The 23,858-nt window shown below is 46.3% G+C and overlaps 1 protein-coding gene across 2 annotated transcripts in view; it reads left to right on the forward strand.

The window, feature by feature from the left end:
* LOC144146007 (uncharacterized) overlaps positions 1–15,677 on the forward strand; it is a 64,497-nt gene extending 48,820 nt beyond the window's left edge. For both annotated transcript variants that reach the window (XM_077677908.1, XM_077677909.1), the window contains 4 exons: positions 9,638–9,710; positions 12,494–12,567; positions 13,410–13,487; positions 15,398–15,677. In XM_077677908.1, coding sequence (XP_077534034.1) covers positions 9,638–9,710; positions 12,494–12,567; positions 13,410–13,487; positions 15,398–15,514 — 342 coding nt within the window. In that variant the 3' untranslated portion in view covers positions 15,515–15,677. The remainder of the gene's footprint in view (positions 1–9,637; positions 9,711–12,493; positions 12,568–13,409; positions 13,488–15,397) is intronic.
* The last annotated feature ends 8,181 nt before the right edge of the window (positions 15,678–23,858 follow it).

Below are 23,858 nucleotides of genomic sequence, written 5' to 3' on the forward strand. Positions count from 1 at the left end.
ACATAATCCGTGAGGTATTTGGCAGCGTTTTATAAGCATGCCCCGTTCGCTCAGGATATTCCACAATTGGCGAAAAAAAAAACGCCCTGCAATTTTATGCGAAGGGATAGATTGGGAATGTCAGCAAAAATTTTCACCGTCGATCCAGGGACAGAGGAACGGAATGACAGGCAGGGAGAATGCGCGAGTGGAGAAGCTTCACGTCCGCAAACCTGTTTCGGCATTGGCTGCGGTGGGCTCGTTACTTAAGCTCATTACTTGTTGTGATAAAGAATAGGGTGTTTAGCCAATGCGGTGTCGAACAAGTAGCAAAGGAGGGTACAATGGGAATGATGGCAACCACATGCCGATACATATGGGTAACAAAAGGAGGGACCCAAAGTGATAAAACGAGATCAGTGGGACAATTAGAAGGCAAAGCAAGGTTCGCACGGTGTGCGAGCAGCGTGGGGGAAACGCTATGTCATGGGAGGTAATCTAAATCCGTATTAACGCGTGCGTATCAAGCCAAGTCAGCTCAGTTTTGAGGAGAACGCGCATGCACTTTTAAATGTACATTCATTTTTGTTGATATTGTTCAAATGTGTTTCTAGTGGTACAGCTCTGTTCCGCCATCTCTCCCAAGGTCATTTATCAAGTCGCAATAACCTTGCGGCTCCGGAGCGTATGTGTGGCGGCTGTGGCTTAACGTGACGTGATACGCTGCGGAGAGGACTGGGTGGTGCCCTCGTCCGGACCAAAGTCGTTGCGGCACGACCTGACTCAGGGAGGGTGCGATGGCTGCTTCGCCGGCGTTTGTCGCTCACTATGAGGATGCATGGCGCATCGGCTGTGCTGTTTGAGCGGGCGCTTCAGAGCATGCGGCACGCTAAAAAATCATCCCGTAGCACAACCTTTATGAAGACGTGCGTACTGTCACTGCAAAACCAATCCAAACCGACATTTCGTTCGTGACAACTACGGCTTACACATGTTAAACCTGGCCCCTCTTTCTCACTTAGCTACTTAGCAAAGCAGCCTACCCAGCATGAAAAACCAACAAAAGCTTTTTAAATACATTACCTTATTTCCATGGCTTACCAACTGGTCGATGAGCTTACCCGGCAGAAAATGGAACTAATCTGCCCATTGTTTAACGCAATAAAAGGCGGTAACTTAGATAGCCGTCTGTTTATCAGACAACGGCACGCCCCGAGAACGATGGAGGCATTCGCACGCACTGTGCTCCGAGAAGAGTGTGGATGCTGTAAGATGTGCAGGTCAGTTTCAAAGAGTTATTTGGAATAGTGATGATTGGCGCCGGAATCGACATGTCGGAACCCTTGCAATTTCAGATAATTAACCTTGAAATCACGGTTGTCAAATCACAAAACATCAAATCACCTTGAAATTACGGTACATCAAGTTCGTTCTTATACGGTGCGAAAATTATACGGTGCGTTCTTATACGGTGCGAAAAAGTGGCACCACCGAGATCGTGGTCCACTTTTTAAACAAAATGCCTCAATCATATTACGTACAGCCTCCCAAATGTTTAATAATATAGCGGCAGCGAGGACCATTGGCATGTCAGTGCCTTATCACGGTGTTCACCGGCGAAATGGCGCGGGTACGCGCACGCGCACAGAACTATTTGTTGTTCCGTGGGTCGTCTGCTCCGCTGTTCTTCTAAGGGGAACACACACCCTGTTTTTCTTATCTTGCCAGGCCGTTTCGCTACCGCCAAAGGTAGCTATACAGCGTGGGACACAAAGTCATTCAGATGCAGTGGCAGGGGGTGTACCACTCTCAAGGAAACAGCGTAGCAGACGAAACTCGCATAGCAGATAGCCCTATGCGCGTGCGCGTAATCTCGCTTCTTTCGCTGCTGAACACCGTGATAAGGCGCAGACATGCCGGCCGGTCGTCGCTCCCGCTATATTAGCAAACATTTGTGAGGCTGTACATTATACAGGAATGTTCTGATAGGTCAGAAAAAAACATTGCATAAAATTATCTTCTAGCCACACAAATTGCGACAAACAGGCACATAATTTTTTAGTACATCTAAAGTGCTTTCTGAGCAAAACGGTAATTTTTACTTTTCGAAGCGCATCGTCCCGTCTGTAATACAGCAAAATAACGAAGATAAATGCAGGTAGTAATGAAAGGACTTACTTTTTATCATTTGTTTAACCCGCGATCCCTTGTGAGGTAGACATACTGAGGTGTTTATGTAAAGCTCCTTTCATGCCGCCTCCGGGGAAAATGTAAGCTGCCTTTGGAGAAAGAAGTGCATCCACCAGGAATCGCCGAATTCGAGACCGTGCGGGCTGCTTTTTTTAACGTGTAACATATAAGCCTAAGTGTTGACACACAGATCTTTGACGCTTCATTTTGTGGAGGAAGTGAATATCAGCGGTAAATTTGAAAATTTGCAATATATTCCGCATTTGCTATGCATTCTGCTACCTACCTGTATGCCTCAATGTGTTGTAGGATTTCCCGATATGAATGCAGAAAATGTGTCATTTTTTTCTTCTTTGCATTCCTCGAAACAAATGTCTTAAACCACGACAAACGTGGTTTATATGTTTATGGCTCAAAAAAGAAGTGCCGCTAGTGGCAGCGCTATCCTGAAGTGCCCGTGAAGTACTTCACTCTAACTCCGCCTGTATACCTCCAGCCACGTTGCTTGGTTGTGCTACATAACACGATGAACGGGGCGCATCCTTTCTGTCCAACTTATTGAAAATACCAGTGGGCACATCACGAACGGATTCACACTCCAACGTTTAAAAATGTTTTCCCACGAAATATAGAAAACTGCTGAAAGGTGGAAAAAAATTCGTCATGCTGACGTCTTTCGATCTAAAATTCCTTTTTGTGTTTCGGGCAATGTCATAAGTACGAACAAACGACCTATATCTTGCTCGACCGCTTTCGCCTACGTGACCAGGACAGACAACGCGATTTTCTTCCACATACTTGGCTCTTACGGCTTGCTGGAAAGCCTTTGATGTTAGGGTTATTTCTGAAGTGACGCACAAACACTTCGGCTTGCCATTTATGTGAGAAATGTTGCATTATATTTGTTTAAAGTTTCATTTCTTTTTGCAAGCTCAGTTCTACAGTTGTTCGGAGAATTAGAGCCTGTACACAGATCGCACAAAAGAAAGGATTTTTCCGAGGGGGATATGTGACAACAATAACTGAGCTGAAAAATGTTTGTGCTTTCAGCTTCCGTGTACATATAGGCAACTAGAAGTTCATTGAATTACGGCAGACAGGTGTTCCAGAGCTGGGCACCGTATCGGGCGTCGTTTTAATATATATACCAGAAAAAATACTGTAGATGTAATAGGTAGCGTTCGAAAAATCCGTAAGTCAGGGTGTGCGTTGAAGTAGTACAATAAACAGTAGTTTGAGAGAAAGTATAGAATCGGTAAAGGTACACTAATCGCTGTAGAACCTTTGGTGTTTACAGAAAAACAACGCATTTCCCAGATCTCTTACGTTTTGGTCGACGGCGAAAAAAGCCTCGTATGTTGAGAAATGACACATTTAGACTGGTGTTTTTTTTCACCCGCCTTTTTTCACTCATTGTGACGTACAAAGAACGTCAGAATGGGTCCGGCGTTTTCTCGACTGTCGCCATCTTCATAAAAGCTTGTAGGCATTGGTTCTCACTTTCGCCCAGATTTCAAATACACCAAAAAGGTGTTTTCAACGGCATCTTGCCATAGCAGTGTCTAAGAAAAGCTGGCAGTGAAGCCCTCCCATTTTGTGTTGATTTGATTGATTATGAGGTCTAACCCGGCGATAAAACACAGGCGATGAGCTGCGCTGTAGTGGAGGGCACCGGATTAATTTGGACCACGTCGTGATCGTTAACGCCCTTTCATGCCTCCACTAGAGAAAGTAGCCCGTGGCATAGCGCTGCCAGCTAGTACGTGTAAAAAATGAGACTGGACAAATAGTCAGCAATTAACTTCACTGCGGCGATTGGCGTTATTAATGAGTGACTTCTGTCGCTGGCTGTTGTATTGTATGCAAACAGGTGCTACTTGCAACTATGCACGGTAGGTTATCGCCTTCATCCGGATTAACCTTTGACTGCATTGCTGCTGCAAAGAGAATTTTGTTTTAATCAAAGCCTAATCAAACCTTTCCATCCTTGGTGAGGCATCCTATTTGGTATTTTGCGGTGAGGCATCCTATGACGGTTGTATCCCTTTAAAAAATCTGTGCAGCGCTAAACTTCCCCCGTTCAATTATTTACATATCCAGGTTCCTGCATCAGCTTTTGTTTCGAAAAAAAAAACGTTTCGACAATCTCCCAATATGACGGGCGATCACGAGTTCTCGCTTACACCAAGTCTTGTTTTGGTTCCTCACAAATAGGCTAGCGTGCAAGCTGTCCCTCCATACCACAATGCGAGCGCCTGGGTAAATTGCCTTCAGTTCGTCTGCAGCCCGATTATTTACCTAGTCATTTTACATTAGGCACTTATCTGGCGAATGTTTGCACTTCTCATCAAGAGAGAAATTCAGACACAACCGAACACGTCCGCATTTTCTCGTGACCCTCACATTTGTACCTGTCCCAATTTTGATAGCCATGTAAAAGAAGGGCAGCATATCATTTCGAGGGCACTGACTGCTGACCAATGGGTTCCGCAGTACATTGCACAGTATGCCAAGACCGGTGTACGAGTGCTCCAGCCAGTGCTTTTAACCACTTCTTTATTCCTCACAGCCTGCACTCTCAAAGATAGTCCCTTCATTAAACAATCCTGCTTCACAACTTACCTGCCTTACTTACTTTTAATGTGGTGCAGGAGTGATATTTTTTAATTTGGCCGTCAATGAACACAGAATTAACTTGCAGGCCTTGCACCCGACCGGAACTTTCCGACTACCATATATATGGTTGTCGTCATGGCGCATACCCTTGAATGCCACCCCGCTCCACTGCACTTCCTGTGCGTTGAAAATAGTTCCCATGCATTGGAACGCTGTTTATTTCTCTCCACCCCCACTTGGCGCATCGCCTCTTCTCACGTGTTTTAGGTTGCTCCATCTGGTCCGGAAGGATTGCCCCTAATGTTTTTCAATGAACAGCTGCTTCACCTAAGAAGGCCTGAATTCCTCCGCAGTGGCGACAGGAAGGTTCATTTGTGGTCGTTGAATCTGTTTTTCAAACTGATGGGGTCGCTGTAGGGAGCATTTCAGTGCAACACGCAAACGTTTTTCCGAATTCCATGGTCATAACTTCCTAGTTTGGTCATCATTTTGTGGTGCCAACGCCGTTATAAACCTTCTTTCTAGATAGCGCATGGTGCGAGTGAATATTGGCGGCGTTAAGCGTCACACACAAAGAACACTGTAAGCGTATTGGGCGCATCCGGTAATATTGGGGTGCGACTTTCTCTCGACAGTCTCAGTCGCAGTTCCCATTCATCACCCCAACGTCTAGCTCATGAATGCACAACGGAACTAATTTCAAAGTCGAGCTTATGTTCAGGTTGGTGACAAGATTCTCTGCACAGGTTCGACAAAGCTAAGACCACGTTCCGCACAACGTTGTAATGAATATTGGGCAGGACCATGTGGAGAGTCACGAACCCCGACTGCGTTCTCACAAAAAACGCACACACAAAAAATATATAAACTAGATAAGTGCAAGGCGGGAATGGCACTGAAGTGCACTGACGGACTAGACACGCAAACACTCAGGTGTGGATTATAGTAGACAAAGTTGTAAGGAAGAGTCACGCTCACTGCCGATGATCTCGCCGACGCGACGGTGTGGAAGTGACGCACTATTCTACAGTCCACGGGGAAGTAGCGGCGGATCAGGTCGCTGCAGGCATTGAACCGTTGCCTCGCTGGCCAGGCACGTGATGGTGGGCGATGGCTAGCGGCGGTCGTGAAGAGCTGAGGCATTGTCCACAGCGAGGCCTCGCTGCCCGCGCTCTACCTCACCGGAACACTGCTCACTCCGACGGGCGCAGCAGCTTCTTGTCGTCTGCTTGTCGGCCGTCGTTTCATTGACAGGCCGGGTGGTCGCTCTAACGGGGAGAGTCGGCGACGGTCCTCGGGCCTACACCGCGAGGGTGGCCGTCTTGCGGCCTCCGAGACCGAACAGCTTCCCCACCTCTTCTTCCTCAGACTTGGGTCTTTCGCAGGGTACACCCATAAAATTCGGTGGATTGGCCTCCTTGATGTGGGGAAGCGACACCTCATCACAAATGTATTGCGTGTACTAGTTCAACATGATACTGCTCTGGCTGTGTATTGCTCCAGACGTCTTTGATGTATCATACTCTGCTTATGCTATATGGTTGATACCGCTGTGATCTCGCCCACATTAATGCGCCTACAGCCCCGAGATAAAGTACACGTATGTCGCGCAAAACCCGGCCTTCAGTTCAATACAAGAAGTTCTCGTTTTTCTGGATGCATAATTAAAGGTTTTTGATTGATTGATTGTAGGGTTTTAACGCGCCGACGCAGCGCAGGCGATGAGGCGCGCCGTAGTGGAGGGCTCCGGGTTAATTTTGACCACCTGGGGATCTTTAACGTGCGCCGAAATCTCGTACACACGGGCGTTTTTGCTTTTCGCCTCCGTCCTGCTTCCTGCCTTGCGGTATACTTAAGAAGGCATCCAGCCCGACGCTTACATGAGTCAGTGGTTGTTTCCTTTTCTTACCCGCAGCAAGAAAACATTCCTCGCAAACACAGGTCTGCTTACAGATCGAAAGGTGAAAGCCCAGCTATTTTCTACTACTTGTTTACGGCTGCGCCGTCTTTGCGTCTTTTTTGCATTGGTTTCTTTGTATTTTGGTCGTAGTTACTTTTACGGGTATTTTGGCTGAACTCCAAGTGACAGTGTTTCCAGAAACAAAGCTATCCCCGGCTGACGTGCTCCTGTTGCACTCATCTGCCGTCACAGTGTCCAAATCGTGTTTTTAGGGGTGCAGCTTTAGTCCTGATCGCAGTTTAATAGCGTATAGAGGGTCGTTCATTTTCAAAATAATTGCCGTATAGAACCCTTCGCTCTAGCGGCCGGCCATTTAGGTGCCAGTCGTGTTGAGGCCATGGTCACTTTGTGGCGTTAGATTAGACATATCTTGCGTAATAACCTAAGCAGCTTTCTAGGGCTCGCTTGAAATTCCAGACGTGTTGCTTGCATCCTTGGTAATTTTGTCCTCTAAGTCATCTTGTGCATTCCAAGAAGTCACCGAATTCTTCTTCCGCCCCGTGATTTTGTGGAAAGAAGTAACTTGCGTTCTTGTGACTGGCCGGTATAAAACATTTCTGCTGAACCCCATTGCAGACATACTTCGCGTATATGTAAGACCTGCCTGAAGAATGTAGGATGAAACTCTTCTATTTTGGATCTCCGGGACGTCACGAAACTGCTGGGTATGCCGTATTTTTTCTGGTTTGTCGCGGAGCAGCTTTTATTCTTGGTAATTGACTCATATCGACGCTGCACTGAAATATGATCCGAATTCCTAACAGTTCATGCCTCCGCCTCCTCACGGTCATCATCGTACCCGTGGAAGCACGGAAGCGTGCAAGCAGGGACCCCATCACAGTTATGACGCCTCCCACTGATGTATTCAGTGAAATAATGCTGCATGGTCATCCTCTGGTCTTTCCGAGTGTTTTCTGACTATGGGGAAAGCTGCTTCATTGATTAACCAGGTTTTTCGTAATCCTGGAAAAGACCTGTCTCGTCAACGATCGCTTATATCCGGATCACCGTGTTTCACCCTGTTCTAGGCCTTATGAAATGCTCTTGGTGCTCCCAACATTTGTATTTTATGAACGGCAGTCAATCGATATTGGGTCACTCGTGTACTCGCTTTAGTGTCCAAATTGATTTACTGGTTTCTGGAATACTGACCTTTATTTTGGAAAGAAAAATGCGTACGCTTATTTGATGAGTGCGACGCAGTTGGATATAATTGGAAGCGAATGTCGCAAAAGAATATAGAACTTTGGAAGTTCAGCGAAATCATTAACACTTTCATAATATGTACAAATGACGTTACGCAGCAAGCATTTACTTTTTTTGAACAGGAAAGGTCACATTCTTTGCGCTGGGAGAGTCTTGCGCTATGCTTCAGCCTTGATCAGGCAAGCATGTTGCCGATTTCAGTGCTGAGCTAGGTTCAATGGCATTTATTTCCCAATGCGGCACAATGAAATTTGGATGCACCGAAATTTGTTTTGTTGCCTGTTCGCTTCTTCACTGCTGAACTGCGAGCGCGTCACGAAGAATTTCCACCCATCAAAATGACAAATATATCCGCAACAAAAACTGGAGGACTTCGAGTGCCCTTCTTAGAGGAATAGCGTCATCCTTATTCGCAGGAACTCTCCCTATCGATGTGATTGTTTGCTCCATTATCGCGGGATCGGCCAAGCTTACATCTATCTTTTTCCACTCTGCTTGAAGGCATCAAACTGATTTTCACTTTTTATATTTCGTCTTACTAGGCAAACTTTTCAGCAGGGCGTACCGCTGAAGAGTAACCGGTGTTGTTCCTCGATCTGCCGTTATGGTGACACTGAGGAATGGTGAACACAGGACACTACTTAACATGCTTTTATAGGAGAACTGAGGCACATTAGTAGAAAACTTCCATCATCACAATCGCTATTGCCTCATCTGTGGGGAAGTTTACTGAGAAAGCAAAGGGCACCCACTTTTTAAAATGAAGGGCCGTTAAAAGTCACCGGCGCTTTCTTTTCTTCAACGCGCTATTTTTAGGTTGGACTACACCAAGAAACACGTTTCTGTTTCCTATGTACACAATATGTCAAATGGCCGACACCACTCTGGGTATCGGGCGCAATGCTAAACGTGCCCTTTAACGGTGAAAGTCTGCACCGAAAGGGGGTTCTGCAACATAATTTCCACCCGCAAGTGAGTCCTCGAATAAAGATGTTAGCGAAAAGTTTTTCGGCAGACGAAAATCAAACTGTCACATTTTACTTAAAATCTAAAACCCCCTTAAATATGTTTAGACAAAATACATGCCTCTTGAAGGTTATTTTGACAAGCAGATCCAGTAGCCTATGGCCCCCCGATTATCTTCCACATAACGCCTGTTGAAATGAATTCTTGTAAAGCGCAATTAAAGGTTCACGAACTTAAACTGACTAGCTTCAAATAGTAAATACTTCTACTTCCATAGTGTACTAGTTCTGGCAGTGTCGTTTTCCGCAAAGTGCGCGTTTGGTGTACATAGAACGCAGCAGACTATGAACTATGATTCTTCTTATGTGCATTGCAAATTAGACATTGTAGCTCCAGTACAAAACGTACCAGCGTAAAAACTTCCCAGCTCACTTCCTTAGTAGAGCAAATTGTGTCCATGTTTTACGATTAGTTTAAATTGGAGAATACAACGATGCATTGGGCCATCAGTGACACTTTGACCCATGCGGTTGTTTGTTCGAATGACTCTGTATTTATATAAGCTACATCTGAAGAGAAGAGGGCATAAAAAAAAAACGCCGTATGGAAAAGCGAAATGGATATGGATGTGCAGTACTGCTAGAAGCATAGAGATTCTGGCTATATTTCTGATTCCAGTCGACTTACAAGCAAGTATTTCTTTTTTATACCGTCCTTCAGCACGCAAGATCCTGGTTTAGGAGAGCTCCCCAGCTGCTGGGATATTGCTCACAGGGGAACTGCAAGAGCATGCGTAAGTTGCGACCAAATTCTTCACTTTATTTTGTGTTTCCGTACGGTATAAACATTACATCCCGATAAATTATAAACACTCTCGTGAGGCTACGAGCTGCAAAGAATATGTACATATACAGTCATGGATAAATCAAATGAGAACACAAAATAATGAACCGCAACACGAAAAATTAAAAAATATGGTAGTGGAGAACAAATAACGGCTAGATAGTAGTATATCTGGAAAGACACATTTTCAATCTTAGTGACTGTAATAGAGCCACGCCACAATTTCCCTTGCATGAAAAGAAATCATGCTATTCGTGTGTTGTGACTCATATTTTCGTGTTCGCGTTTCCTTTGTCCATCACTGTACACCCGTTCGTCATTTATGAATTGGCTTCCAAGAAGAACACATGACGCTGATACGCGATAACGTGAACCATCCTTGTAAACAGCGCCCTTTACGTTTTTGCTGAGCACCGCTGCGAACGTTGCCCAGTGTTTAACGCTACTCGTACTCTCGGAGCGGTGTTAACTGCCGCCCTCACAGAAGAATAGTGTTTTAGATTTCGCTGTTGCTTAGGTCAAAATACGTTGTGCTGTACCTGACTATTCGCAGACAACCAAGGGCAGGATATCCACCTGTTGTGTGCCTGCTGTATTTTGTTCCTTAAATTTATTTTACAACACTCAAATTACTTCAGTCGACCACCGCAATGTTAATTTTCGGCCCTTTCGTGTTGCAATGACTTCTGCGGTCCACTTACAGAAACTGACACATCATGTAGAACAAATTAAGCTACATGACGCGACACACCGATGCGGAGTGCGCTGCCCATAAAATCGCTATGAAGCTGTGTATGAAGAAAAAAAAAGTACCACTGTTATCACTGGACTAAGCGGAAACACAAAGGCCATCCGTTTCATTTTCCAGTCAAATCGCATGGGTAAATTGAAAACACCAACGCGTGGTTTCCATTTTGAGAACAACAATGTAGAATGTTGTAAATGCCTTCTTCCAAAACATACGTACTTTTAACACCATTTTTGAACACTTTTCAGACGCACTCTTCAGGACTCAATGGGGTTAGCAGAAATACATCTCATATTTCCTGCTGCAGCGCCCAAGTTTCTAACCAAGGTTGTTTGTCGAAAACGGGGGCTATATTTGTATTTTCAAAATTCGAGGCAAGCCCAATTGTTGCGACAGGTTAACCAAAAATAGGGCTCCGAAAAGCCTGACAGGAACATGCGACCATGCGGATCTCGAAGGATTGCTTTGGATCACAAAAATAGGTGAAAAAAGCAAGCAAAATCCTTACTACGCCTGTCATTTAGCGGGAGCTCATTGGAATAATGAAATCCTTAAGAGGGCCCGGTCATACGTTTTCGCACGTTACTGAGAGGCCCACGCGACGTTTACGAGTACTGCATTTAGCTTATACGGGAATAAGGAAGAACAAGTTTGAGCAGAGAACGCTTCTTTGCAACATATTTAGAACGAAAACCATATGCCCCACATAATGAAAGAAAACAGCGATGAGAGCTGATATTACCATACCAAAACACCGTGAGTAGTTGAATTACTGGTAGTGTTGGATCGAGTATCTCCTTCATTCGCTGCAACTGATGTCGAAAGAGGATAGCGGTTTGGCAACCAAGGTCGTTTAACGACTCCGCCCCCGTCACTCTGTCTCTTGAGTTCTTCCTTTCCCATTACTTTCTCTCGTTCACCTCCCCTCCCGCTCATTCCTTCACAACCCCTTAATGAGTGCTAACCCTTCCAGATGGTTTTCGACGACTGGATCAATTTGATGGGCTGCATCGAAAAGATGAATTTCCTTATGAAGTGTTGTCCAAAACGTGATAGGGGATTCATGATAGGGCATTGCTGGCTCCTTTAATTCTCCTACGCACCTCCATGATAGGGCATTGCTGGCTCCTTTAATTCTCCTACGCACCTCCACTCCGAAGCGGCCGTTTGCCATACCTACTACTAATACTAATCGATAAGATGCTACTTTCCTGTAATTTTACATGTTCTTGCTTCTCCTTTCTCCACACATCTTCCCTTCCCCACTACCCTTTGAATTCTCATCGCCCTCCCACTTCAATCCTGTCGTGTTTATCTGATCTATTTTCTCCCCTCCCTGATCCCCACTCTTTCGGGTATGCGGTTTTACCCCTTGATTTCTCCTTCCCCCAATCGTCCTCCCTTCCCCTCCTATGAATACTTCTCCTTTCCGTCTCATGTTTCCCTCCCCTTTCTTTGCTTCATTGAACGTTACCACTCTCCCCGTCTTCATCCTATTCACTTGAAAATCTCCTATCCTCGTTCTCCTTTTTCGTCCCACACATATCGCCTTTTTCACGTATGTGTCCGGCCTATTTCACGTTATATGTATTCTGCGGGCTCCGTTTCCTTGTTTCTTTATGCCCATTCACCCTTCAACCATGCCACTTTTCCTCTCCCCGAACGCAAGCCTTTTGGCTACACTTTCCTCGTCCTCCGTCCGGTCTCGCCCCCTTCTACTTGCCGTATACGCTCACATCTCTCCCTTTCTCCCGCGATTAACCCCACCACCCTCACCATCTCTATTCACCTCTTTCTGCTCTCTGTCCTTCCTTTACCTTCAAATCGCAAACTTCTTCACTTTATCTTCTTCCGAGTTACCCAGAAGGAACATGCGTATGCGATATTTTCATAATAATGTCTTTGATAAGTATTAACCGGGGAACCCAACCCACATGTCAACCCACAATAATTGCGTGTGTTTTCGTAAACTTTGTATTCCTCAGGTCCGTTCAGGCCTCCTACCCAAGTGTTCAAGCATAAAGACTGCAAAGTTCGAGATGTCAAATTGACAAAAAGAGTAAGTTTCTGTATATTACAAGTTATCTTGGGAAACTTTAAAACATGAGCACTATGTCGCTACCATACCAGTATACGTTGCCTACCAGTATATGATAAGGAACATCTGTGAACATTTTTAGCTTATAGTGAAGTTGCAATGGTGGGCGTACCGTATTCCGCAACCATTGACGCGGCCACTAGAGTCAGCCAGGTAACTCACGGGGTTTTAGTCGAAGGAAATGGATCATTATGCATCAGGTGTTGCCCAATTCTTGGTCAATGACTGTTCATATATTGCTTACAAAGATCTTGGAGATTTTGCTTACGGTTTACCAAATGGTATGAGCAACACCAGCATCATTTTATGACGTAAAACGAGTGCATGTAAAGAAAGAGAAACACTCACGCTATACTTCTGGTTTTTTCAGAACAGAAGTATTGTTCGGTTTTAGTTAAATGGGCCATTTTTCTCACCCGTCGCGCGAAACACGTGAATTTGTAATGATACCAGAGTGTTTTATTCTCCAATCTATCTCGCGAGTACATCATTTTAGGAATACGACACCAACATTTAAAATAAATTTGCACTGATGATTGTTTCGATGGTGCTACCATGCTTGCCCGCCATCTGAACTGCACTCACCCGGCACAAAGGTGCATAAGGCTGCAAACAAGGGGCAACTGTATTTGAACAAGAAAGGGATCAATGTGCACACTTTCTGCCATAATATAAGTGTTTCAAATGTAATTGCAGGTCATTTCACTGGCTTTTTATGACTCATCGTAACAAATTACATGCCAAGAGCTTGTTTGAAACAGACGGCATTGAAGGAAACCCGGTTTCATTTTCACATTTCGCAGTTCTACGTCGCCGAGTCCTGCACTGCCACATGCAGGAACTACAAGACAGAACCTCGTTATGATGGAATACCATGTTTGGTACGTCACCCATTTCTTGAAGCGAGTAGAATTTACGAAATACCGTCGCTGCGATGTCCATCGCCTAACTTTACATCACGAATATTGTGGTAAAAGTAACAGCAGTGTTTCCTGGAAAAATGAAATGTTTGGGCTGAACCTGGGTATACCTGTTTTTTTTTGGGATGAAAGTAGTGTGTGACGAAAACTTAAACCGATGGGAAATGCGCAATCGAAAATGAATAGATTTTGATTGTTTGGTATATTGAGTTCTGCCACGATATAAATTTGTGACGTGTAGAAAGTATTTAATACTGCTTAGTGTAGCTTTAACTACACAGGCTTGGATAGCTATCACATATTTTGCACCAGATATTTCTGTTGAACACCCACTGCGAATTTGCTCCTTTAGCCCTACTGCCCACGCACTGAAATATGTCCTTGCGGATTTATTTCGAACACCTTTATCTGTACCTGTTGAAACCCAGATTCTTATGTGTTTCACACACAATATTCTTTTGTATAAAAACACCTTTATTTATTGAGCAATTCCTTTGAGACATTTGCACATAGCTGCGAGGTACGAAGAGAGGCCCTAAAACTGCAGTGAGTGTGATTGTTGAAGAAAAGAGCTTGAATGAGAAAATATTAACAATTCGAAAATATTAAGTATATTGTACGTTAGAGAGAGCCACAATGCTATAAAGATACATGGTGTTTGTTGACCCCAGGATTATTTACCTTTTCTTCATCGTCCCATGGAAGCCACATGAGCCGTCTTCTTACTCTTCTAGGTTGTTTTTATGCGTAGAATATTCTCTATGTGTGTGTGTGCGTGTGTGCGTGCGTGAGCGTGTGCGCGCGTGCGCATGCATACGTGCGTGCGTGTGCGGGTGTGTGTGTGTGTGTGTGTGTGTGTGTGTGTGTGTGTGTGTGTGTGTGTGTGTGTGTGTGTGTGTGTGTGTGTGTGTGTGTGTGTGTGTGTGTGTGTGTGTGTGTGTGTGCGTGCGTGCATGTGTGTGTGTGCGTGAATGCGTGCTTGCGCATGTGCGTGTGCATGTGAGTGTGGGTGTGCGTGTTAACACTGGCAGTGTAGCCAGGCAATAACTGCCACGCAGACGCGGTCGACGAACTTCCTGTAACGTGTCAACAAAACCCGCCTACTTGCGGCAGCTTTTTGCTATGACAAATCTAAAGAAGAAGCTTGGTGATGTTGCTGGCTGCGAGATGAATTGTTCTATGGGAAGCACAGCATTGCCTAGCACATACTGGCAGCATCCGCTCTGCGACTTATCTGCGTGTATAAGCACTGTCGTTGATAATTAGACGTGAACTTTACTATGGCATCTGATAGAACGTCAGGGCACTATAGATTTCACTAAGATACTCGGTGTAACGAGCAGCCCATTTGTTTTCTACGTGATTCGCAGTAGAGTGGCGCACTGTGGAGGATGGGATATGTTTACAGAGGGTGTTGTTCGTATTCCTGGGGCTTTCTTTCTTGCCGGGAAAAAATTATGCTTGGATTCTCCTACAGCCAACGGCTGCGAGGGACAATTTTGAAGTAGTCTGGCTGGTTTGGGATAACAATTTTGTACGCGAAGCGGCCAGTAATACCGTTAGTAACGTCTGTAAATTTTGTAGTTAGAAAATGTAGATAACACACTTTTATCTGGCTACATGACTTCAAAACCAAATATTTCTTTGTTAACGGTTCGATCTGCCTCCACAGGATGAAAATGAAGATCATTGATTAAGACGATGATACGAAATCAAGGAGAACAGTTGTTTTTAGCTTCATGCTTAGCCCGAAATCTACTTTGCCCGTCTTTAACGTGCCAACAGCGTTGTTGGATGGGAAGTACATACGACATGCATGCCATTCTGCGATATTTTGCGGAAAGTTGACATTTACTTTTTATCTTTTGCAGCTCCAGTACAGAAGTTTCCGGTGCTATGTATTCCGCACGTGCTCCGCTTACACGATTGGGCAGTGCTACAAAGGACGTTGCATTCGCACAAGCCGAAGCTGGGACATGCACATTTAGGCAATCCAAGAGCACTCAGTTTTGGATGACCAACCAATACATCAGGCAGCATTGGCCACAGCCTAAGAATTTGGATAGGCTATGAATTCTCCCGCATTAAAGAAGACATTTTTGCAAATGAAATACAATAATAAAAGTATTTCCTATTTCGAAAACTGCAAAACAGTAGGTAGAATCGAAAGGTAGGCGGTAACTGATCAATTGTCATTATCTTTCAAGGTTTTATAGGGTGGGTAATTGTAAACTAAAATATAAGCAGAAAACAGTGGTGTTTTACTTCAATTTATGCACGATTTTCGCAAATTTATGCCCACGGTTCCTTTTCAAATGGTGTTCTTTTGTAGAGGCCACCATCTGACGCTCACTTCACCCCATAACATCGCTGAATATGTCGCTGGTGTGTCGTGATTCGTACTTATAATTTTCAGATTGTATAGCTGAAATAAGCACTATGCTGACATAGATATTTAGATTCTGCTGACAAGAAAATATTTCAGATAAATCGATGATACATCACCAATAAGCCAAAACTTCTTGCTCTAAATTGTGCAGTAGTTCAGAAGGACGGCACAAGCAAACTGCAGGCATTTAGGAACTGTGTGGTTCAGTGAATCTCTGGTGATCACGTGGGATGTTATAAAGGGAATTTTTTCAGCCCCTTAAAGGAGCCATGAATAGAAAATACAACTTCGTTTAATTTGAAAGGACTAGGATTCAGTATCTCACTCAGCTCCATTACAGCCACAAAAGATGTTTTTTAACGAAAAAAAGCAAGAAGTATTTAAAAACTTTCAAATTTTGCGCCACAGTGACGTGTTATGAGCAAGAATGACGTCATACGGGCCAACAATAAAACATAATTTTCAGTGCGTTAACTGCATGTTAGCATTCAAGTGATGTGGTCAAATGGAACTAGAGGCCCCATTACAGACGTCCAGTCATGTGTCGTCGCGACAGGTCAGTTAGGTGGCCGCCAATAGCACAAACAAGGTTCCGTGACGTCATAGAAAAGTTGCGGGAAATTGGCTAGGGGGTCGCGACTGCTTCACATGTTTTCTTTAATATCTCCGTTATTTGTTCGAAGATTGCTATGATATTGGTATCATTGTTATCTTTTTAATAAACCTAACTTGTATTTTGTCTTCATGGCTCCTTTAAGCCACGACTTGTACTTGTATGTACTATTGTTATGCTTTATCTGCAAAACACGGTAAACGCGAGGGATAAAAATAACCTATAAGAAAGCAAAGAAAAATCCGAGCTTTGGCGTGGTAACGTAGTTGTAACTAAAATTACAGACAACCCGGCCGTGTCGTCTTGCCTTCCGCGCTTACTATATCTCGCGGCTGCTCGAAACATATACTGTGTCTACGCTCAGTGTTGCTGCATTCTCAGATGTATCTTTCCTGGCTACAATAGCCGGGATTGTATTGTGGGTCTTGAAAGCTTGTTCTTGTAATTGGCCAGCACTCGCATTCCGGGCCAATGAAAAAAGTTGTCCTAGCTGCTCTTCATGAAAGAGGTTTCTTGTTTTTGCAGCTTAGCTCTTAGCTTCGACTTGGTCAGAAACGTTCGTGTCGGGAGCAAAAACCGCGGGCAGGACCCAGCAGTTTTTGCCTACGACACCCAGCGCATCCGTTAAGCTGATCAAGCCTACACCGTAGAGCTCAGTCTTCACTTTAAAAAAATCCACAAAACAAGCATCGAAGCAGCATTATGCATGATAAGGCGCCTGTGAAAAAAGGGACCCCCCTCCCTCCCTCTCACGTTGTGGTAATGGTAAGGGCTACGTTCCCAGATTATGCTTGAAGGCTAGGCAGGACTAGCGTCACTAAATAGAACAGTTCTTGCCCAAGACGGTGACAGAATGCTTCAGGCTAGACAGGACCCATCATTAGGAGCCAGAGAACCCAGCTTTGTGTCACTAGATAAGGTATTAGAGTATTCCCACTGAGACACTTAAGTCAGCAATGGCGATCGTTTTGGTCTATCATTGTTGAGCGATTGTCGCATGAAGGGCTCGCGTTAACATCAACCGGGTCGTTTGTTAACAACACTACCACAGATGCAGGAAAACAGTATCTTCAGACACACTTCTCATGCTGAGATGCTGCTAAACACGTCATCTTTGATTCGCATTCGGAATGTCAGTCGGCGCAGCTGCAGAACCGGAAGGACAAGCTATGTCTGCCAGAACTGACCGGCTCAAACGCATAAACAACAAAATCTTGGCACCAATGAATAATCGCAGTTTAAACAAATTTCACGTGATGCGAACTGACCAATGTTCATAACTGCGGTACAGAAAAATGAGAGAAAAGACTGCCGGTACTCTTTAACCTTATCTAGTTGACGGCGGAGCGCAAACGACAAGCCCGCCGAGACGATGAGGTACATTTCATACCCTCCCTCATTAGCATTTGTAGTGGTTTACAACAGCTTCGCTGGACATAGTTGTGCCAGAGCGCCTGGCCCAAATGCGTTGCAAGAGCCGACGCGAGGCTGAGTCACGCCTCGTCCAAACCGGATCAAACCGCCAAGGCTCCTCTCCCTTTCGTCGCGGCGGTGCGGCCGAATACCGCATCTCAGAACGACGAAATAAGGACATGCCGCTACGCCTGGAGGCGAGGTCATGGAGACGGCGTGGGCGTCGCCCTCCCTTTTCCCACTGGAGGCGCAGCTCACTCACCGCTTCGCTACCATTCGTCGGGATACAAACTTCAGGCAGCGAGAGCTCTGATTGGAGCTATTCGAACTTCTCGGGGCCACAACGAACTTTCCCGGGTATAAAACAAGCCCGGAGGCTATCATCGTCGGCATTCTCTTGCGGCATTCTTCGGCGCCACTCTTCGGAGGCACCGCGTGGAAAGGGTGCTGTCGCCTGTGTGCGCGTCATGTAACATTTGCTTACCTTGTACATACTGTATATAAATGTTACTTCAACTTTTCATCGGCTCGAGAACTTCATCGCTCTGCTCTGCGCCGCGTCGATAGCGGACGGAGCAAGGCAACGTCGCTACACGGTGACTGCGCTCGGGTGGCCAGTCGCAACAGTGGAGCCTGCGGTGATAGGGCCCAGTCCCCACAGAGGAGACAGCGTCGGGATGACTGATTCCCAACATTGGTGATGAGCTGGATGCGAGTCACAACCCTGCAGAAAGCGCTCGGAAGGTCATTCCCAACAACATCCACTTCCGCAGGTCGGGATGGTGACCATTTTTTAGTAAGGAGGTGGAATTTGCTCACACATAACAAGAAAATAATGTTTATTCCCAGAGAAAATGTCATACTAGTTAGGTCTGACCTGAGCGTAGGTTCATATTTGGCAATTTCATGTTGGGACTGTTGAGGTGGGCAAAGCGAACATGCTCTGATTGGATGCGGGGCAGAAAGCGCGGTCCCTTACTTGTACCGCAATGCAAATGCCATCGCAGTTTTTCAGAACCAAGTTGTTGTCGAAGTTAACTAATGAAACAGGACATCAGGGCAACTAATATACGTCGCGGTTATCAATAATTGAGAAGTGTTAGAGTGGGAGGACGAACTATGATATTAGACAGATGTGTGTCAAGGAGAAAGGACTTTCTTTTCGGAATATAAGTAGTTAGTCTAGAGGAATAATGGAACACGTTTTCAAGAGTGGCAAGCCCAGTGCCCAATCTCATCAAGGAATGAGTTTGTACTTTTTATATCGGTTGTTTTCTTTCATATAGAAACGGGTAACATTCACAACTTGAACGAGTTAAAGGGGCCCTCAGACAAAATGCAAGTTTTGTTGGTTGCAAAGATTGCCCCGTTAGAGTAACAGTGACACAACGTTAACCCAAACTTTGCTGCAATAAGTTATACAATTAGGAAAAAATGGCCATACGACCCCATAGCTCATTTCCCGCACTAGAACCTATGATGTATTATGGGCAGCTGGGCGTTTGGTTGAGGAAAAAGGAAACTCAAGTTACGAAGGGCTCAAAAGCTCAGAGAGCGAGATATTTTTGCTTGAATGTAATGCGTATTCTTTTTATAGCAGTAAGTATGGGGGAGTAAGCAATGTAAGCTACGAAATTTCACGTAAACGTGGAAGCGTCAGTGCATACTGCTGTAGGTATGGCGCGCACTATGCTTGTTATAGCTACACAGCAGTCGAGTGCTTTGGGTTGTCTCGCACGACGCTCGCCGATTGGCGTAAGCGCCATTGTTTTACGTGACCCCGTTTGTCGAACATGTCCAACGTTTCACGAAACGATTGATTCCAACCATATGAAAAGGAGCCGGGTGCAAATACCGTCAGAAACAAGGCAGGGCGGAAAGCTGTCCTGTGGGTGATGGTGGCGACATCTAAGACGACTGAGGGTAAACAAAGCGTTCCGCTGTTCTCTAGAGAATAAACAGCGTACTAACGTTCGCATGAAGACATATCCTGGTTACGCCAACGCAGACACCACGAAGCCCACTAAAAACTTTAGCATAAGTAATTAATCTTCCCGTTAATGAAACATCCTTTGCTGCCGGACAAGCGGTAGGGGCGCTGAAACAGCAACTATTTCGAATAAAACAAACTTGTATTTTGTCTGCATGGGCCCACTAACTTCCAAGACAAGATAAACAAGAGTATATTGATGTGACAGAGATTTAGTCCATGAAAGACCTACGTCAGTATGTTATGGGATAACAAAATAATAATGTCGCCAAGCTTGATTGCCTTGCTTGAAAGTGTAAACGCGCGAAAATAAAGACAAAAATCATATATCCCTCCGTCTAACGACGATCATGCCTGAACGCGAAGGTACGTTTCTCCTGATGGGGTTCTGGTTTGCCAATACCCCACTGCGAGTATGTGTTATGTGGAGGTGTGCACCGCTTTTCGAGAATACCCACAGCAACTCTCTGGGATTCACTCCGTAGGCCTAACGTTTGGGTTTGGGGTGTACGGCGCGAATCGGCACCACCCGCTTTGAGATAGCTTCGCCCGTGTAGAAATGGAGCAATCGGGTAGACGCCGGTTTCATACCGTGAGGGACCCGGGTTGGATTGCGGCTACAAAAAACATTTTTTTCTTTTAATTCACGCCCAATCGTTTATCATCATCGTCAGCGATAGTTGGCTTTCCTCCAGGGCGTATTGGCGTACAACGGCATCAATGAGGACGCTAAAGCTTCGGTTAAAAAAAATATTGGCCGTGGTTCTGCTCGCGGCACAGCGAATATCGTGGAAACACTGCCGCCCTTGCCTCTTAACTGCCTTTCCTCTCTCAGAGGCCCGCCTGTCGCGCTTTTCCCCTGCTGTCTTGGTCCCCCGCTTTCCCGACTGCGTCGTTTCGTGGTCCCGCCAATCCACAGTGGACACCATCCGACTTGTGCACGAAACTCTTTACTTTGTTGATCTTCCTCAAATAGGCATACCGTTGTCCTTTTGCTTTGCATTGTTGACAAATATGACACGCTGGAGAATTGCGAAGTTCAGTCTTTGTTGGAACTGCTGAGCGTGAGCTCAAGGCCTGGGCATCAGCCTGGTTTTCACCAGCCTTGCACTTGTGGTAAAAACATTTTACTTAACGGCTATTTTTTTTATTTACTCCTTACAATATCGAGAACAGCTATACTTTATTTCAAAGGACACTGCAAAGGCCACTTCTCTATTGTCTGTAATGATGCCAGTGCGGATGGACCACGCCGAGGCGATTTCCCCTTCCCGTCGTCTTTTTCACGTACAGCGGCGTGGCTTTGTTGTGTCCCCCTCCGTATGCGGGGGTGATGTGTGGCCGCTTCCGGCGCTAGCGAGTCGCAACCATTTTTAATGGACGTGCCAGAGGCTTTGTGCGCGGCGTCTGAGGTGGCTTTACTTTTCTCCTGATCGTGGGGGGCGGGCAGGGCGGAGAGGAGGTGGAAACACTAATTACTATGTGCGCTGCTCTGGGGAGGCGATTTCGCTTGGGACCGTTCTACGTGGTGCGACTTTCCGTGCGAATTCTTAGATGTGGCACCGCTCGTGCGGCAAAACGACCCTTTTTCGTTGCTGCGGCGAAGTGCCAAATGTTGGGAACGGTCGGGCATCTCCCGCGAACGCCTCTCGGGCGGCGTAGAGGGGCCGGACCTGCGGCCAATACAAACACAGCTAGGTGAACGTCATGGCATCACCATTTGCACGCTTAGCAATCAGATGGCGTTGCATGTATACGCGCGGCATATGCGCGGGCACACCGAATCAAACGCACGCGCATTCACAATGTGATGACGCGCCGTTTTCATTGAATGATTAATCGGTATCTGCGGGAGTGGAGGACATCACAGCAGGAAAGCAGTACAGAAGAACCAGCCGAGGTAAACCAAGGTGTGCTAGGCTACCTAGGCGCGCACAAGCGAGCCCATGGTTGCTTACTGTGTTTTCCTTCTCTGCTGGGTGTGCGTAATTTGATAAACAGTTGGCGATTGTTGTATAAAACTGCAGGTATCCTCATATTTATTGCAAAACAGTCTGAAACAACTTGCCCAGAAAGTAAAATAAAACCTGTTTTTTTTTATCACAACGAGCTTTGCTCGCGGCAGAATTCGGTCTGCAAACAATGTTCTCTGTGACTGCCCGCGCTCCCCTTTTCCCCCTTTCCCCACACCCACCCACTGGGAGCAGGACCTGCGGAGCTCGACCCTGGAGACCCAGGCCACCCTCGTCTCCAGGGCCCAACAGGTCGCGGAGACCCTCTGGGCCCCCGCCACCTCCACCCCCTGACCCAGCCGTAAAATAAAGTGGTTGTCTCTCTCTCTCTCTCCTCTGAAATGCGGAGATCGGGACGTTCGCAGGTCATGGAGACGACATTTCCAGGCATTGCGAACTTCGCAAGCGTGAATGGTCGTTCCACCGAATTCTCAGACGAAAAATGCACCATGTAGAACGGGCTCTAGTCGAGAGCTGCGGCTGCGAGCGGTCAGAAGAAAGACTCGCTCCCGTTGCCGTTTCTGGGTGCCGGAACCCCATGCACTTTTCGCGAGCCGGCAGTGGCTTGGCCCCGATTTGGCATACTGGTCTCGCCACAGGGATCGTGGCGCGGTTCGTTCGCGCGCTACGCCGTATTTTAGCGTAACCTAGTTTTGGTATTCATTTTCTTCGTGTTTCGTCCTCTGCAGTTATTATTTGTACACATTTGTGAATATACTCTTCTTCATCCCGTACCTCTCCCAATGAGTCCAGTCGTCGTCAAGCCAATCCACAGTGGACACCACGCCTCCTCAACAACGAAGTAAAATTTACTTTGTCGTACTTCCTCAAATAAGCGTGCCATCTTCCTCTTGCGGAACATTGTTGACAAATATGAGACATCTTTCTAGGTTTATCAGATCCAACTGTTTCGGGTATATAAACGTCTTGCTCAGTGATTCCTTCAACTTTGGCCGGACAGCTGAATTAAGGTACAGAAAGGCAGAAAGACGTACCCAAATTTTTGCATTCGAGTGCCCGAAGAAATGCGATAGTCCTTCTTGGACTGCTGGATTTACTCTGTAATGATTGCAGCGCCGATGGACCCCCGTCTTGACGATGACCCCCCTCCCTTCTCGTGGCCTTGCTGGGTCTCCCCATCCGGTGTCGGAATGTTGGGCGGCCTCCGCCGACGCCAGCGAGTCGCACCCTTTGTTGGGCCTCGCCGGCGGCTTTTGTGCGGCGTCGGGGGAGGCTTTCCTTTCATCTTGACCTTCGGGGACGGCCGGGGGGGGGAGCGGAGGTCAAAACCCTTTTTGGCATGTGCGCTGCTGTGGGGGAGGCGGCATTGCTCGCGCCCTGCGCGCACACGATTCGACGAGTTTGTTCCGAGCTGCGGCCCAGAGTGGTCGCACCAAGACTTGCTCCCGTGGCGGTTTCTGGGCGCTAGAGCCCCACGAATTTCTCGCCAACCGTGCGGCGGTTCGGCACCCTTTTTTGGCCTCCGTGCCCTCATCAGGGATCGCGCCGCGATACCCCCTTTTGTGCGCTGCGGCGCCTTTTAATTTTAATCCAGTTTTTCTTGTCTTATGTTATGCTTCATCGTCTCTTCTAAATACGTGTAAATAGACTTCTTTTTCTTCATCACCTACTGGCCTCGTCTCGTCATGGGGTCCTTCACCACCCTCCACGACGACACCAACCACCTTCACGAACGAACCAAACTTTACTGGCGCAGCCCGACAGCGTCGTGGATATCTTCGTCGCTTCAAGTGACGAACTCGTGAACGAAGCGTGACCCAAAGGTGACCGCGAGAGTAGAGGAGGAGAGAAGTCGACACCACGCAAGGACAGAGACGAAGCAGGGCGGCTGCGAGCCGCCTACGAGACAACGGGTGGATTAGTTTTCCTGCCGGGGAAACTTTACTTCAGCACC

The sequence above is a fragment of the Haemaphysalis longicornis genome, unplaced genomic scaffold (assembly GCF_048455015.1).
Source record: "Haemaphysalis longicornis isolate Haplotype H1 unplaced genomic scaffold, Haemaphysalis longicornis Haplotype H1 scaffold_7, whole genome shotgun sequence".
In the NCBI taxonomy this organism is placed as follows: domain Eukaryota; kingdom Metazoa; phylum Arthropoda; class Arachnida; order Ixodida; family Ixodidae; genus Haemaphysalis; species Haemaphysalis longicornis.